The 15,738-nt window shown below is 34.6% G+C and overlaps 1 protein-coding gene across 1 annotated transcript in view; it reads right to left on the minus strand.

Annotated features, from left to right (window-relative positions):
* Positions 1 to 5,620, minus strand: part of wnt2.L (Wnt family member 2 L homeolog) — a 30,220-nt gene extending 24,600 nt beyond the window's left edge. Inside the window, exon 1 of the mRNA XM_018252560.2 lies at positions 5,320 to 5,620. Coding sequence (XP_018108049.1) covers positions 5,320 to 5,402 — 83 coding nt within the window. The 5' untranslated portion in view covers positions 5,403 to 5,620. The remainder of the gene's footprint in view (positions 1 to 5,319) is intronic.
* Positions 5,621 to 15,738: the final 10,118 nt, after the last annotated feature.

A 15,738-nucleotide genomic window follows, 5' to 3' on the forward strand; every position in this document is an offset into this window, starting at 1 on the left:
CTTTTTTTTTTTTTAGAGGATTAACTCTTGCATCACAAACAAACATGAACAATGCACTGTATAACATATTTTAATTTCATTGTGAACCCCACCAACACATTTCTTTAGACAGTTGTTTTGATTACATAGAATAGAAATGTATTATTACTGCTACACTTGGTTAAGAAAGAGACCTTTGCATCAAATTTTGTGTAGGGTGTGAGCAACACAAATGACAGTGTCTGGCACTGACATCCATGGTTTGAGGGTTTTATATTCTATTTTATGGTATTTTCTATGAGGATAAAGTGCACTTTTTTATTGACATCATTAAGGTGCCAACAATATCAGGAAGCAGTAGGCACGTGATTAGAATTTAGATTACAGTAGCATAGTATACATGACGGTTAACATAATATTTATAATGTTTTTTGTCACTAATAAAATAGATTAGAATATCCATTTTTTAACCAAAATGAATACTGTGAGATGTTGTGCCTTAGAACACTATGTGATGTAAATGCAAAGGTTGTTTCATACATTAATAATTAAAATGGCATCTTTAAAGCACAATAACAAAACTATTTTGACTGTCACAAATGACATGAGAAAGAAGCTCTCTCTCACCTCTTAACTTCCCCTCTTAAACCCTTTTTTTTTTAAACTCTCAACCCTTCACCCTTTTCCCTCTGTTCTGTTTCCTGCTCCTATCTGTCTGTTTTCAAGTTTTAATGTACTGTATTGACTTATAAGGAAACTGTGTTAAAAGTGACTACTGTTGAACAACAAACTCACAAAACAATGGTATTTGTATACCCATTATGTCATAACAAAAATGTATGGTTTCAAACTTTCACCATTTTAATATATTTTATTTACCTTTGGAAATACAATAAAAAAAGTTTGGAGAAGAAAAAACAATTTTGACTAAGGGAAATGTCACCTGCATAAAAGTCACTCCAAGGCATTTTATAGGGGTGGTTCACCTTTAAGTTAACTAGTATGTTATAGAATGACCATTTTTTAAAAATGATTTGCCTTCTTCTTCTTCTGACTCTTTCCATGTTTTAAATGGGGGGTCACTGACCCTTTTCTAAAAACAACAAAGGCTCTGCAAGGCTACACATTTATTGTTATTACTTTTTATAACTCATCTTTCTATCCACTCCCACTCCTAATCATATACCAGTCTCTTTTTCAAATCAATGCATGGTTGCTAAGGTAATTTGTACCATAGCAACCAGATTGCTGAAATGGCAAAACTGGAGAGCTCCAAAATAAAAACCTTAATAATTCCACAAATAGTATCAAATTAAAAACAATTGTAAATTGTCTCTCTACATCATACTAAAAGTTAACTCAGAGGTGAACAGTTGTAACTCCCAGATGGTATTAAGTAGAAATTGGACGCATATTTAGACAGAATGAATTGCTCAATTAAAGCACTTTCAGTTCTGTTTATTTCTGGTGAGCAATCTGAAATATTATAATTGAAATATTAATAAATTAAAGAATGCTTAAATACAGTTCTTTAACATATTTTGCACTTGTATACATCAGTGTTTACTATTGTCCCTGTTTTGAATTCTTCCCAAATATTTTACCCAGTCTGGCACTTTTTCCTCACAATCTCACATTCTTTAACCTGACTAATCATATTTGTTTTACTCTTCCTTGCCACACCAAGAGATTTCCACATCACTAACATCCCACATCGTATCTTTTTATCACTTAAAGCACATTAATCTAAGACAGTTCTTGACCTCTTTCTGACAAAGAAAAGTCCTATTCCATCTTCCACTGACTCTGCTGAAGGAATCACCCATTTATTCTATCCATTAATGTTGTACATTGGTGTCAGCGTTATCTTCTCAGTGTCTTCAAGAACAAAACAGAAAAACAAACTTTCCTTTGTGGGGGAAACAAAAACAAATATTTGGCAGTAGGCTTCTAAAAATATAAGACACCTATTTCATTATAGCTAAAAAACTAACAACTGAGTTTTATGAAGAGATTCATTTAAAAATATATATAAATATAACCTTTCAACAGTATCTAAATGTGTTCATCTTAATCAGTAGTGCCCATACTTAACTAATGAGAGGTCTACTATAAGTGATGTTGTCCCATTAGGATCTACATCTATAAAAGCATTAACATTCTGTTCCAGGAAAAATATTACTTAAAATATTATATTGATTTATGATAACATGTATATTGTTATATTTAACAAACAACGATTTCTTATGTAAACTTAACGTAATAAGTATCTGAATGAAAAGCATGAAATAGGAGGGTGATTTAGACAAGCTATTTTTGACAGTGTCCTGAGATCTACTGATCACCAGCTAAAGGTCTACTGGTAGATACCAATCTAACTTTGGGCAACCCTGGTCTAAATCCTACCAAAAGTCATTGCATATCTCATATTTAAAGTATACAATAAGACATGAAATGGGGGCATAAAATCAAAATCAGGAATAATTTCCGTCAAATATAAATGAGCACATCTTTGATCAACAATTTAAAAGTCATTTTATAATTAAGCCTCTTTATAGGTCCCTGGTAAGGCCTCATCTGGAGTATGCAGTGCAGTTTTAAGGCTCCGGTCCTTAAAAAAGGATATAAATGAGCTTATAAATGAGCTGGAGAAAGTGCAAAGACGTGAAACTAAACTGGTTAAGTAGATGGAAGATTTTAATTATGAGGGTAGATTTTCAAGGTTGATTTGAGGAGAAAAGATGCTTGGGAGGGGACATGATTACACTTTACAAGTACATTAGAGGACATTATAGACAAATAACAGGGGGCCTTTTTCCCATAAAGTGGATCACTGTACCAGAGGCCACCCCTTTAGACTAGAAGAAAAGAACTTTCATTTGAAGCAACGTAGGGGGTTCTTCACAGTCAGGACAGTGAGGTTGTGGAATGCACTGCCGGGTGATGTTGTGATGGCTGATTCTGTTAATGCCTTTAAGAGGGGCTTGGATGATTTCTTAGACAGACATAATATCAAAGGATATTGTGATATTAAACTCTATAGTTAGTGTAGATATGGCTATATAGAATTTATGTGAAAGTAGGGAGGGGTGTGTGTATGGATGCTGGGTTTTCATTTGGAGGGGCTGAACTTGATGGACTTTGGTCTTTTTTTAACCCAACTTAACTATGTAACTTTGTATATTGTATAATAGGAGAGCAACTGTTATATTTCCTTTACCATTCCTTCCTCATCATATAAGAGTCTTAAATGTTTTATTTGAAAATCCATAGTACACGTCTAAAAATTGATGCAAGATACAGTGTCCAGCTGGCTGTTTCTATGCAAATACATATTAAAATACATAAAAACACATTTCATTAGCAATAATACATTATACTCGAGCACTTGTCAATACAGATTAAATCAGTTTGCCAGCATTCATATTGCCTTAGTCAAACTGTATTAAATCATTGTTATCTATAAAAGCATCACGATACTGCATCTGTAATTTAGGTTTTATTAATATTATATAACAATAATAATAAAAATGGTGTCCAGCATTAACATTATTCCTAAAAAAAGATTGCTGACAGGCATAACATTCCTACAAAACACCTTGGACTAGCAACATACTGGGGACAACATGTTGAAATAAAATATCTCAGATAGTTCAGTGATCAGTTGAACAGAAACCCATTATCCAGAAAGCTCTGAATTAAGGCCGTGTCCCATAGACTCCATATTAATGAAATAATTAAAGTTTTAAAAAATGATTTCCCATTTCTCTGTAGTAATAAAACAGTATATTGTACTTGAACCCAGCTAAGATATAATTACTGTAATGTCACTGTAACCTAGAACAGGAAAAAGTCTTCAACATTAATCTAAATTCATGTAGCTTAAATAATACTTTTCCTGTGACAATTCACTATGACAGAAAAACCATAAACCAAACTAAATGATATGAGTAATACTAAAACTTGAAGTAACTCTTACAATAAAAATAGGGCCACTGTAGAAACCTGTTATTATAGAAGAGTCTTAAGAATAGGGATGACATCATTCATGCCCAGATGTTCCCTATTAGCAATGTGAATGGGGAAAGGCACCTTTAGCGACAACTTCAGCTTTTCATATCTCTAAAAAAGTGGAAAAACAGAATGGGTCTCCCCCCCCATCATTAAATGTGAATATTTAATGTGAACAATTATAAGCAAGTGACAGTTTGTAGAGAAACGTACTACAATAAATTCTACTTAAGCTACCAAAGCAAAATAACGGTGAACTTGAAAAAAAGACAGCCAGATAAATCACTGTCTAATCATATAAACATATAGGATGACGTAAGATTATATTAAGTTCTATTGGCGCTGGTTTTGGAGGAGGAAAAAGAAACCGAAATGATCAAGCTGCCAAATTCCAAAGACGAGCAATGACACACAGTATAATCTGTAAACATAAATGCAGGTTATAGGATTTTGTATCCAGACATCTATTATTCAGACCAAAACATTATATATAAGAACCAATCACTCATTTTTAAACTGTATCTTTTTTTTCTCTTTAATAATAACGGTGCAGAGACCCCTTATCCAGAAAACCCCAGGTCCCAAGCATTTCAGGTAATAAATTCCATTTACAGTTATGGGATCTAAGTACTAATGATAAGTCTTACATTTTACATTTTTATACAATGTCATTGTATTGTGCCAAAATGATTGTTAGCCCTTTATTATAAATGTATCAGAAAAATTTCTAGGGTTCTCTCAAATAACTATATCAAGAACACATACATTGGCCAATACAGTTTGTTTCTAATATGTGTTCTTAAAATGTGAACATTGAGCCCAAACTGTGGTGCACTCTATGGGGCAGAACAAAACACTTCATAACTATGTGTTTCATGAGAATTGCCTTTCAGGCAAACCAAAATGGACAAAATGGTACTGTGCAATAACAGATTACCCTATTTTAGGGGGGAACAAAAAGCTTATGTATTTAGTGCAAAATACACTTATGATATTTACCATGCTTTGTCTAATAGCAAGGCAGCATCACTGCTGTTTACATAGCTTATTTTAAAATGTTATTAATGAATACACTACAAATAATTGAACTTGGAAAACCAGACAAAACTACAAATAGCTGCAGTCCAATTTACATCAGTAAAGGTCTAGTAGTTATAAGGATGCTCTTTTTTTCTTTGAAACCGTTTGTGATTCCTGAAATAAATGTGAGGCTAGTTAGAAAGCTTTAAGAACACACATAACTACTTGCAGATTCTTCAATTGTGCTATTCAGTTAGCCATTAAAAAGTACAAAGTATTATACAGACTCACCAGTGGAAACTAACTTACCACCATGAATTAGCAGCTTCAGGTGTTAAGAAGAGCAAAGTTGTAGGAAGAAGAAACCAGATGTCCAGCAGCAAGGGGTTCATATTAAAAAGCCTTCAGAGCATATCAATATTTGCGCAGAAATTCCCATGGGGCAGGAAGTAAGGTTATTGGATCACCATTAACCACAATATCTCAGAATAACTGGCTGCTCTCCCTTCTCTCCATCTCGAGTGCAGAGTTGCTTGTCACACTTTGTGCCGGTACTGTAGAATGTTATTACGTGCCGATATGACTTGGAATCCTCTCAGATAGGCTTAGCCCTTCCTATACAATAGAAGAGAAAATAACAGAGGTGAGGTATATTCAGCTCCCTTGTGCAAAAAGAGCAGAGCTCTGGGCTGATGGACGGTGCTTGCAGAATGGGTGGGTTTAGTTTTTCGTACACTGATGGATGGAATGATGTCAAAATAGAAGCAGAGTAAGAATAGGGAGGGCTATAGAAATAGCTCTGATTGACAATTAAACCCTGAAGTCACCTTTCAGCAACATGAAATCCAAATAGCATTCAATCAAACACAGAACAGTGTGTATTCTATACTGGCATGAGCTGTGTGTTTTACTCTTGTTACTGCTATGCACAGCTCACAATGGAATTATTCCTCCCAATGTATGATAAATTCTTATTCCACAATAATGCTAAAGTGTATCCAAACAAGTTAGAAGCCTAGAGCAAAAGCCTATTCTACATGTCATCTAATATTAATAGCACAGTTTGCCACTTTTGTGTGCACTAACCACGTGTAAATAACGAGACCGCAATAATGCTTATACTTTTCTAAACAAATATATCAATGGCTGGACATATAATTCATCATTTGTGTGGAAAAACATTTATATTATCTAATAGATTGTTTTATGAGTTAAAAAAATAGCTAGTACTGGAATATAACCTTATTACATTTAGAGAGCTCCAGCATCTGAACACAAATGGTACTGCATATCAAATTTGTGTATTGTCGATCTAACAATTGCTGTTAGGGGCAGAACATCGTCTGATCTGTTCTTTTGCTACTTCATGTAATCTGAATGGTTAGTGACAGGTCGGGAGATTGCACCGCACGATAGTTCGTCCAATATCAAAGGTATATCTATGGCCAGCTTTAAAGAACTGATCAGCAGGTGGCAATGTTAATACTTAAATAGATCTGAGTTCATAAGAGCACTAAACACACATGTGCAAGCCCACACACTCTCAACTCTCTCACACACACCCTCTCTTATGGACCATCTTTGCTATAAAATAGGAACAGGATAAATTGAAGTCAATAATTTTTAACTAATCAGATTATCCTAAGATTCTAAATCCATGCTACCTGACAGGGAACCCCTCATAAGAAAGGCCCTAATGCAAAGTCTAGAAATATCTATAGAAAAGTATCTTACTTTCGTTTTGTATCATTTGCTGTTAATTTCATAATGAATTACCAAACATGTGAAATCAAACATATTTTGACTAGTTTGTGCTGCAATGGCAGTTGTATCAGGAATGAAAAATGCAAAAATGATTTTTTTTTCTAACAGTACGGATTAAAACGAGGGGTCTTTTGTTGGGTTTAGTGAAATTCTTACATCTCCACCATAGGTTCACAGTTCGCTGAAACAAATCTAAACGTTAAATTACATATTCAATTTTTTTTTTTTTTAAACAGCATTTGCTGTAAGCATGCAACCTGTAGTTGACTAATGAGTCAAATGACTCGCATTCCAAAAATTCAGGCAAATTCAAAAACTGCTTCTGGCTATATGTGGTGCATTAGTAGTGTGTTAGTTCAAAAGTAATTTAATTCCAAATATTAATTCTTTGTGATTTATTCATAGATAGTGCAGCTGTGTTACTGCAACCTATGCAAGATGGTAGCAGGTTAAAAGTGGTACTTCAATACCTTTTGTACTATGCATTGTCCAGAAAATACTTTTTTTTTTTATCAACTGAACAATTGCAAGAAACCTAATATTCACATAGCAAATAATGCCCTTCAACAAAATATAACTGTTCTAACTGCTCATTAATTAAATGATTTGTGTCCAATACATATCCAAGAAATTGTCTCCATCTGCATTGGCATGGATATGGGTCCAGAGCATCTTATTGATTGGTTTAAATTCAACCCCAAAGAAATTGTACAGATCGTAAAAGGGGACACAGCCTGCATTAAATCCAAAAGAAACCATGCACAGGAAAACAAAGCAAAGCCAAAGCAATAATATCCCAAAATATATATCAAATATAGAAAACAATAATTAGTGGTCATGCAGATAACCCATTCATTTACATTTAATGGATATTTCTAAGTACATTTGAATGTTTAGAGCAAGTTTACATTATTGTCAACATATCATTATCTCATTCCATTATTTTATTTTCCTTATGGTTTTTCAACATTCGCTATGAAGAAACTCATTTTATTTGATTGTGGTACAAGTTTTATCAAACATAATGTGCTCATTACTTTTTCCCAGTAAATAATATTCTCAAGTCTCTGTTGTTTTGAATAACGTTTAATTAACTTAGGTTTATGGTGGTGTTTGTGCACATGGGTGTCATCTCAGTAGACAGAAAAATAAATTTTCTAAAAAACAAATGTGTATAATAAATAATATAATAAATATATAAAAAACCCTTTTTCTTTCTAAAAAGACCAAGCTAACAGTCAAACCCTGGGGAGAGGCTTTGGTGATCTGTATATAAAATCTTACCCGTGTTGTCACACTACAGCAGCACATCAGCACTGGCATTATTGTGAAGGCTGATCTACATATTGAAATGCAACTATGCTCATTGCAGCTGGTAGAGGGCTACGCATATAGGGTGGTAGTTGGTTTATAACAACTTTCAATCTTAAAATATAACTTTCCATACAAATCCAGAGAAATGTAAATAAATAAAAATAATGGCAATGATCAAGATGATTTAAGAGATAAGGATTATTGCATAAGCCTTTTTGAAGGCACCAAAAGCATCTGCATCACAACCAGCCATATGACACTGGGCACCTGTGAGCACAGACAACCCTGCCCGGACATGCCCCAACTGCCTACCTGCATTCCTTCTCGTACTACAGTAGGTAGATGGGGGATTTCTATACTATAGAGGAAGCCGCCCCCCTTGACCACAGGGTCTGCTTCCTCTTTACTTACACCACTCATCACAAGCTAACCTGTGCATTTCATAACTTAGCTTGCAAAAGTGAGGTAAGGGAACATTATAATGTTCAAGGCATTTTCATCTCCTGGTGTTATTGGATCTTTAACTGGGCACATACAACTGTACAAGTACATTTATTACTTAGAAAATAGTTGCTGTACATAATTGCTAAGAATTATTTTACAACATGGCTTCAATCTAAGCTTTCCATAAAGCCCATTTAATATCCCATATAATATCATTATAATTGTCCCCACATGCAGGTATTGGTTCACATTTTGTTTCACAAACCCCTCAAATTTGTCATGAAAAAACATATTAGTTTTAATTGATTGGTCTGACTTCTCATGAAAAATATTATTATGCAGACACCTTTAAAAGACTATTCATTTTAGCAGCTGTAATTCCTAAACCACCATTTGCATCAGCTCAAATCTAACATTTCCACAAAATGCCCCATCTAGTTGTAACAACTCTCTAGCTACATCATTACCCTTTCCCCATCAAAGTAATCCATCATGACTGTAGAACATTTATTCCAGGAAAAGTACACACATTCAAGAGATGAATTCACTTAGAAAAGGTCTTGCGTAGACCAGGTAATATTTCAGAAATTACAACATGGGGTGACCTTTCTTTTAGCATAAAGACTAGATTTTTGAATTGACTGCTCTATACTTCCCATCTTTGAGCAAATAAAGCACTGGTCCTAATGTACAAGATTATGAAAAAAAACATATTGAGTGGGGGGGATGATACACAATTAATGAATCCTACTAATGATTATGTTAAACATCGGAAGTCATTAACACATTACAGAAAACTAGGGGTTACAACTAATGAGAAAGTAATAGTTCCCCTTTCACCAAATACTTGATTTCTATCCAATGTCGCATAAATCCATAGAGAACACCCTGGCCACCCAGCTATATCTGGGATAAAAACAGTCATCTATCTCACTATGGGAATGGAATGGTAAAACTTTTGTCCATGAGCTACGATCATATGTCAAGTACATTACTCATTCAATTAAGTTATTAGATGGGAAAATGAGTATATATTACATTACCAAGTGATGTATCTTCCTGCTACACGTGGATACCTCATAGCGAGGGGGATTGGTGCAGTGAAACAGGTGTTGCAATTAAGTGGGATCTTGCCCACGCAAGTTCCTCTGATTTGGGGTTTCCCAGGCTAAATATTCAAGGTGTTCTTTGGTTGCCTATTCAGTGAGTTCATATAGATTTAAATAAATACAGTACCTAGGTGGGTGTGATCTTGCCGTACAGCCCAAGTAATGGAATTTACAGCACACTCTACTATTCTCCTCAAAACTAAACAAAAATATCAAATGGCCAGAATACCTTTGGATTTCCCAGTTCTGTATATAGCAAATGTGACCCTAACTTCAGCGACTTCATATGGAAGAAGCACACCTATCCACTTATTGGAGCAAAAAAGCACAAGCTTTCATGGTGTACCCCCTTTAGCACCTAGGTGAGCTACTTTTTTGCTGCAATAAATGATGTTAGATAGGTCTGTCCACTATTCTCCTCAAAAATAAGGAAAAATATCAAATGGCCAGAATTCTGTATTTAGCCAATGTGACCCAGTTCTGTATTTAGCCAATGTGACCCTAATTTGTTCAGCGACTTTGTAGGAAAAAGTACACCTATCCACCGGCAATTGCCTTTTAATTCATTTATTGCAGCAAAAAAGTAGCACAAGCTTTCGTGGTGTACCCCCTTCCTCAGGTGATGCATCTGGGTATGCTACTTTTTTGCTGCAAAATATGGATTAAAAGGCAAAAGCTGGTGCTTCTTCCATACAAAGTCTCTGATTTGTCTTTGGAGCAGCCAAGGAAGTGAATGCACCCCAGTGAATCAAGTGTGCAGAAGAGATTTTGCTTTTGGATCCTAACATTCATCAGTGGTTAACAGTAATTAATCAATGTGCCCCTTGGCAAACACACTTTAATTACCACCATAAACACTATGTAGGATTGGTAATTATCTTTTTTTTAAGCATGTTGTAGATAGAGCACATACAGCCACATCATATTCTCTGATAAAATTAATAGTGTGCCTGAAGTCCAGAGTATGTAGAGCAGATGACACCGGGGCTCATTTACAAACACTGGGCAAATTTGCACCTGGGCAGTAAACCATGACAACCTGTTTACTAAAACTACAGTGTCATCTTGTAAAACTTGGGCAGGAAATATTGCATAAATCTCGCAGTACCATATTCTGAAATTATTCAGTACAAATGTCCATTTCATATTCAACAATTTTACAGTCATATCTATATTCATGGATTTAAACTTTGCCCACTATAATATCTCACTGGTACCCTTTTTATAACCCTAGCCCAGTGTAAAATGTGCGATTTATAATAACTGGCTCTCAGATGTAGTCTTTGCATTTTTAATTTTTATAATTACGTTAGGGAAAATTATATATATTATAACACACATCTAAACCTCTCTAACATCAAAAGCTTGCCCAAGATATATGGTAAAATATAGCAATATGGATACATTTAGAAAGGGATACATTTTACAAATTGTTTTGAAATTTGTTAGATCCCAGGAGTATGGAAAGGTAAATTAAAACAAGAAGAAGTGTGTAGCGTTCTTTATCATAATAGTATTCAATGACAGTAAGTGAACACACAATGGGAGTTGAAAAAGACAAGAAATAAGCATGATAAATGATCAACATACCGTTATAGCTAAGTCCGTGACAAATGAATGCATGTAAAACAAAATAACTGACAGATACAAGTGAAAACAGACATTAAGCAATTGGATAATATGGGCACGCATGTTTCTGCTTCAGTGAAAATGCCTCTATATAGTTAGGTAATATTTCATTATTAATTTGGACTATAAATATAGTAGCATTTTAGTCAACAGAAAACAGAAGGCAATTAATACCAAAAACTTTGGTAAAATAAGAAAACAGCAAATGACCAAGCCCAGCTCAAGTTTATCTTGATTGCCTGTAATTTAATTGGATTCAAACAAGTTTTTTTAAATTTATATTTTGATCAGAATATTTAGGCCTAGTTGTGACACCATTTTTTAGGGCAAAAATCACACAGTTAGGTAACTTCAGTCTTAACTTACCTTGCCACAAATGAATGTAAAAATAACAGAAACATCAAGAAATTAATTATAGTTAAATAGAGATAATTAATAAGGCTGAAGAGTAGATATACATTCACAATAGCCTCAGGCTTTCTTGGGAAACAGAACATGTTTATATATAAAAATCTATATGAAAAGTGTAAGTGGATGTCTGTAAATATAAGTCCTGGCTCCTGTTCTGCCCCACTGAATCCAAGGGTGGAAATAACAGGCATAGCAAACCACGACCATGCTTACCAAACTCTGCCTAGTTACAGACAACCAGTAGACAGTAGAGGTGTGTAACCCAAAATCAATATTACTGTGCTGTATCACATACAAAACTGCACCAATTGAGAAAAAGCACATTTTTTTAACAAAATATTAACATAAGTAACAGAGTAGTAATGCTAATAATTTGCTGCACAATCTAGTTGGCCAGTGACCCCATGCACCACATATAGGGCAGCCACTTCAAACACTGAATATGGTTCTGTACCACTTGAGTGAAGCAAAGGTTCCTTCTGTGGACCAAAGAAAAATGCCTCTTTAAAAATTTCTGAAAGATAATTCAAATCAGCATGCAAATTTGTTACAGATTAACATATCTGGTAAGTTTTCTTCGTAGGCAAAATAATACCAGTGGACCAATACTCCCTCTGCATAATGGATTTATCTGCAGGCCAAAACACTGAATGAGATAATCTGATTACCTAACTCACATGGACCAAATATGGAGTAGCTTTAGTTTCCCTGTTTAGCTCAAGAAATAATGGGGAAAAAAGCAGAATTATCTTTCTGATAAAAAAATTATGTTTAGCACAAGCCCTATTGTTGTTCAAGGGAGTATACTGTGCCTTTAGAAGTTTTTACAAATGTTCAGTTTTTTTAATAATTTCATGCTGCATATTATGAATTCCCACTATAAGACACGTTACATTAGGGGTCAAAGTAGCAAGCTATCAGAATATTTTACATATGTTGACTGCAATCGATTATAGACTTCAGTGTAAGAACACATGCAATGATAAACGGTCATGAGAGAATACCCATACTGTACACCACGGTCCTAAATTTATTTCAAGAACCCTTTATTCAACATTGCAAAATTGTTCCTACACAACCAAGTTTATAATTATGTACAGTGTGTGCAATTGTCTATCATGTTCCTTGGAGGTTGTGGTGCTGTTATATAGCTTTCATACAATACCCAAACAACAGAAAATTCCATATGTGCCTGCAAAGGACATGGATAAACAAGCCAATATTAAAATTCATCTGCATATAGTTAAAACATTTTTTTAAATACAGATATGGGATCCATTATCCAGAAAGCTTCAAATTATGGGATGGCCAGTTCCCATAGATACTCTGTAATAAAGCAGTACCTTGTATTTGATCTAAACTTAAATATAAAGTAAATAATCCTTATTGGAGGCAAAACAATCCTATTGGGTTTATTTATCAACTCATTTTTAGCTTGCTTAAAGTATGGGGAGGCAAATTATGTAAAGACCCCTTATGCAGAAAACCCCAGTTCCTGAACATTCTGCATAGCAGATCCCATACCTTTTATATGCTACACTGGATTATCTAAAAATTAAACTACCATTTAATAAACTAAGTTTGTTTGTGAGCACATATTTGCTGCTGTTAAAGTTAGAATCTGCATATTTTTTCTTACTGCGGTCAGGTGTTCTGCGAGGGAGCAGGCAAATAATGTCAAAAGATTCTTTCATAGGTCAATTTTATTTTTAAACATTCAGATCCAGTTTTAAGGGTTATTTCAAATTGATAATGAGCATCTGGATAAACTTTTTGTTGAAAGCTAAGCCTGTATGAATAAGGGATGTCCTCTGTGTTCCACCGATTCTGTTCTGCCCCACTATAATAACTTATGAACAACTACAGAACTGCTTAACAACTTACTAATCAAGCACAGGAAGAAGAAAAGTAGAATACTGGTTAGCACTGGTGCCTCAGTGCGGCACTGCAGCACTCCAAATCCTGTGAAAGTGGTTTATTGTGCCAACAAACTAGGCAACGTTTAGGGCATGTGTGGCACTTCGATTCTGTTCTCACCAGGGTACTGGTTGTGTGTTCATTGTCTTCATTTGTTTGAGGAGGAAGGTCCTTAAAGGGGAACTAAAGTGTAAAATGAAATGATACTAAAAATGCTGTATTTTGCATACTAAACTTACTGCACTAAAAGCCTAATTACACAAAGGATTTATGTTTTTAAAGTTGGCCGCAGGGGTCATCATCTTGTAACTTTGTAAAACATCTATGAAAGACCAAGACCACGCACATGCTCAGTGTGGTCTGGGCTTCAGTTGGGAGGTTAAGCTTATGGATCATCTTGAATTATCAAAACAGCACAAGTCAAATAATATCTGCCACAGAAGCCGATACAGAAAGATTGATTAATAATTAGAATATGCAGACTGTACTGGGTCTGCGGATACAAATCTCTACACAGTTGCCGGCTGCTTTACAGGGAAACAAACAAAGCTGCTTGAGGTCAGGGAAGTAAAGTGGGGGGCTCCCCCTTGACGTTTGAAAGTATGATTGATTCCCTGCAGAGCAGTTAGGGACCATCTGAAGTTTCCTATCAGCAGCTGTCAAGTAAAACGAAGGGGGAATTTCAATGCAGGTTTAGTATAAAAAGGGTACACTTTTTTTTTTTAATTAAAGTATATTGCAGATAGATTTATTTTTCATTAAAGTAAAAATGGGATTTTTTTTGCCTTTACATCCCCTTTAAAGCAAAGTGGTAGGTTTATTGCCTTCAGATGAAATGAACCCTGTTGTGTCTGTGGTACGGAAATTACATTATAACTTCATATAAGCAGGATCTTATATATATGATTAAAAACACTATAAAGCACTGCATAATGTGCGTGCAACTACTGTATCTGTAACAAGGCAACCGGTAAATACAATAGCCATTGTATTTGATGTCAAGTTCAGATGAAATACCTTCAGTACATTTTCAGTGCTAGAATCAACCTTTTGCGGCTCATGCAGTAATCAATGCTTAAATAAAAACTAAGGGATGTGCTTTTGTGTCCGGTCAGTGTGTGTGTATTGTGGCTAAAAGTGCAATATGTGTGCATCAGAGTTGCACTCTTTGAAGATAATTTCCATTAAAAAAAAAATGAAGCTTTTTAATTTACCATGGGTATTTTTTTTTATTTTTTTTTTTACTGGAGTCACTTGTATTATTCACATCTGATGCTCCTGTAAACATAGCTTGTATAAGTATCCACTGCATATTACACATTTACTTCCTTTTACAGTTTTGAAATATTTGGAGAGCTTTCTCCGTAGGCCCCAGTTCTATACTGCTGAATATCAAGTTTTAAATAAGTTTGAGGTACGAACAAATCTATACACCATGCATTTCTTACCACTGGCTCTCAAACAGTCCAAAATGAAAGAATAGCACATATAAATAATAACAGATATTTATCAAAGCTTAAATAAAGCCAGAGAGATCATAGTCCGGATTCAAGGTTGCAAAAGGCTCCCCATTTCGTTTTCAGAAAAAGTGGTCTGCTCTTGTCAATAGAAGAACATAATGAATTACCATAAATCTTATGATAAATATATTATGACCATATTTCTTATAATATATAATCCATTTTCACAAGCTTAACTACATTCCTAGGTAACAGTTAGTCTATAATATGGTAATGGAGGCTCCTTAAACTCTATATTGAACCCTATATCTGGATTTTTCATTTTCTTTTAACAAATCCTCCTGTCTATATTCACATACTTTTCTTTTTTCTATATTCACCCTATGGGACGATGCAACACCACCACCTGATTACCCTTAAGCATCCTAATTTAGACATTACTGTATTTTTTGATCATTTTGGGTAATAAGCATATAAACATGCCTGTGGCTGATGATCTTTAGTGCTAGTCTCTTAAAATTTCTTGCTGTTTAATGTAATTTAGATTCTTCCACCAGTGATAACTTTATATAATTTAGAAAATGTTCCTCTTGTGAGACTTTAAGCTTTCCTCTCTAGTGTAAAAATAACCAGGTAAAATAGTACTGTTATTACAAAGAGGGGAATAATAACCCAAAACA

The sequence above is a fragment of the Xenopus laevis genome, chromosome 3L (assembly GCF_017654675.1).
Source record: "Xenopus laevis strain J_2021 chromosome 3L, Xenopus_laevis_v10.1, whole genome shotgun sequence".
Classification (NCBI taxonomy): domain Eukaryota; kingdom Metazoa; phylum Chordata; class Amphibia; order Anura; family Pipidae; genus Xenopus; species Xenopus laevis.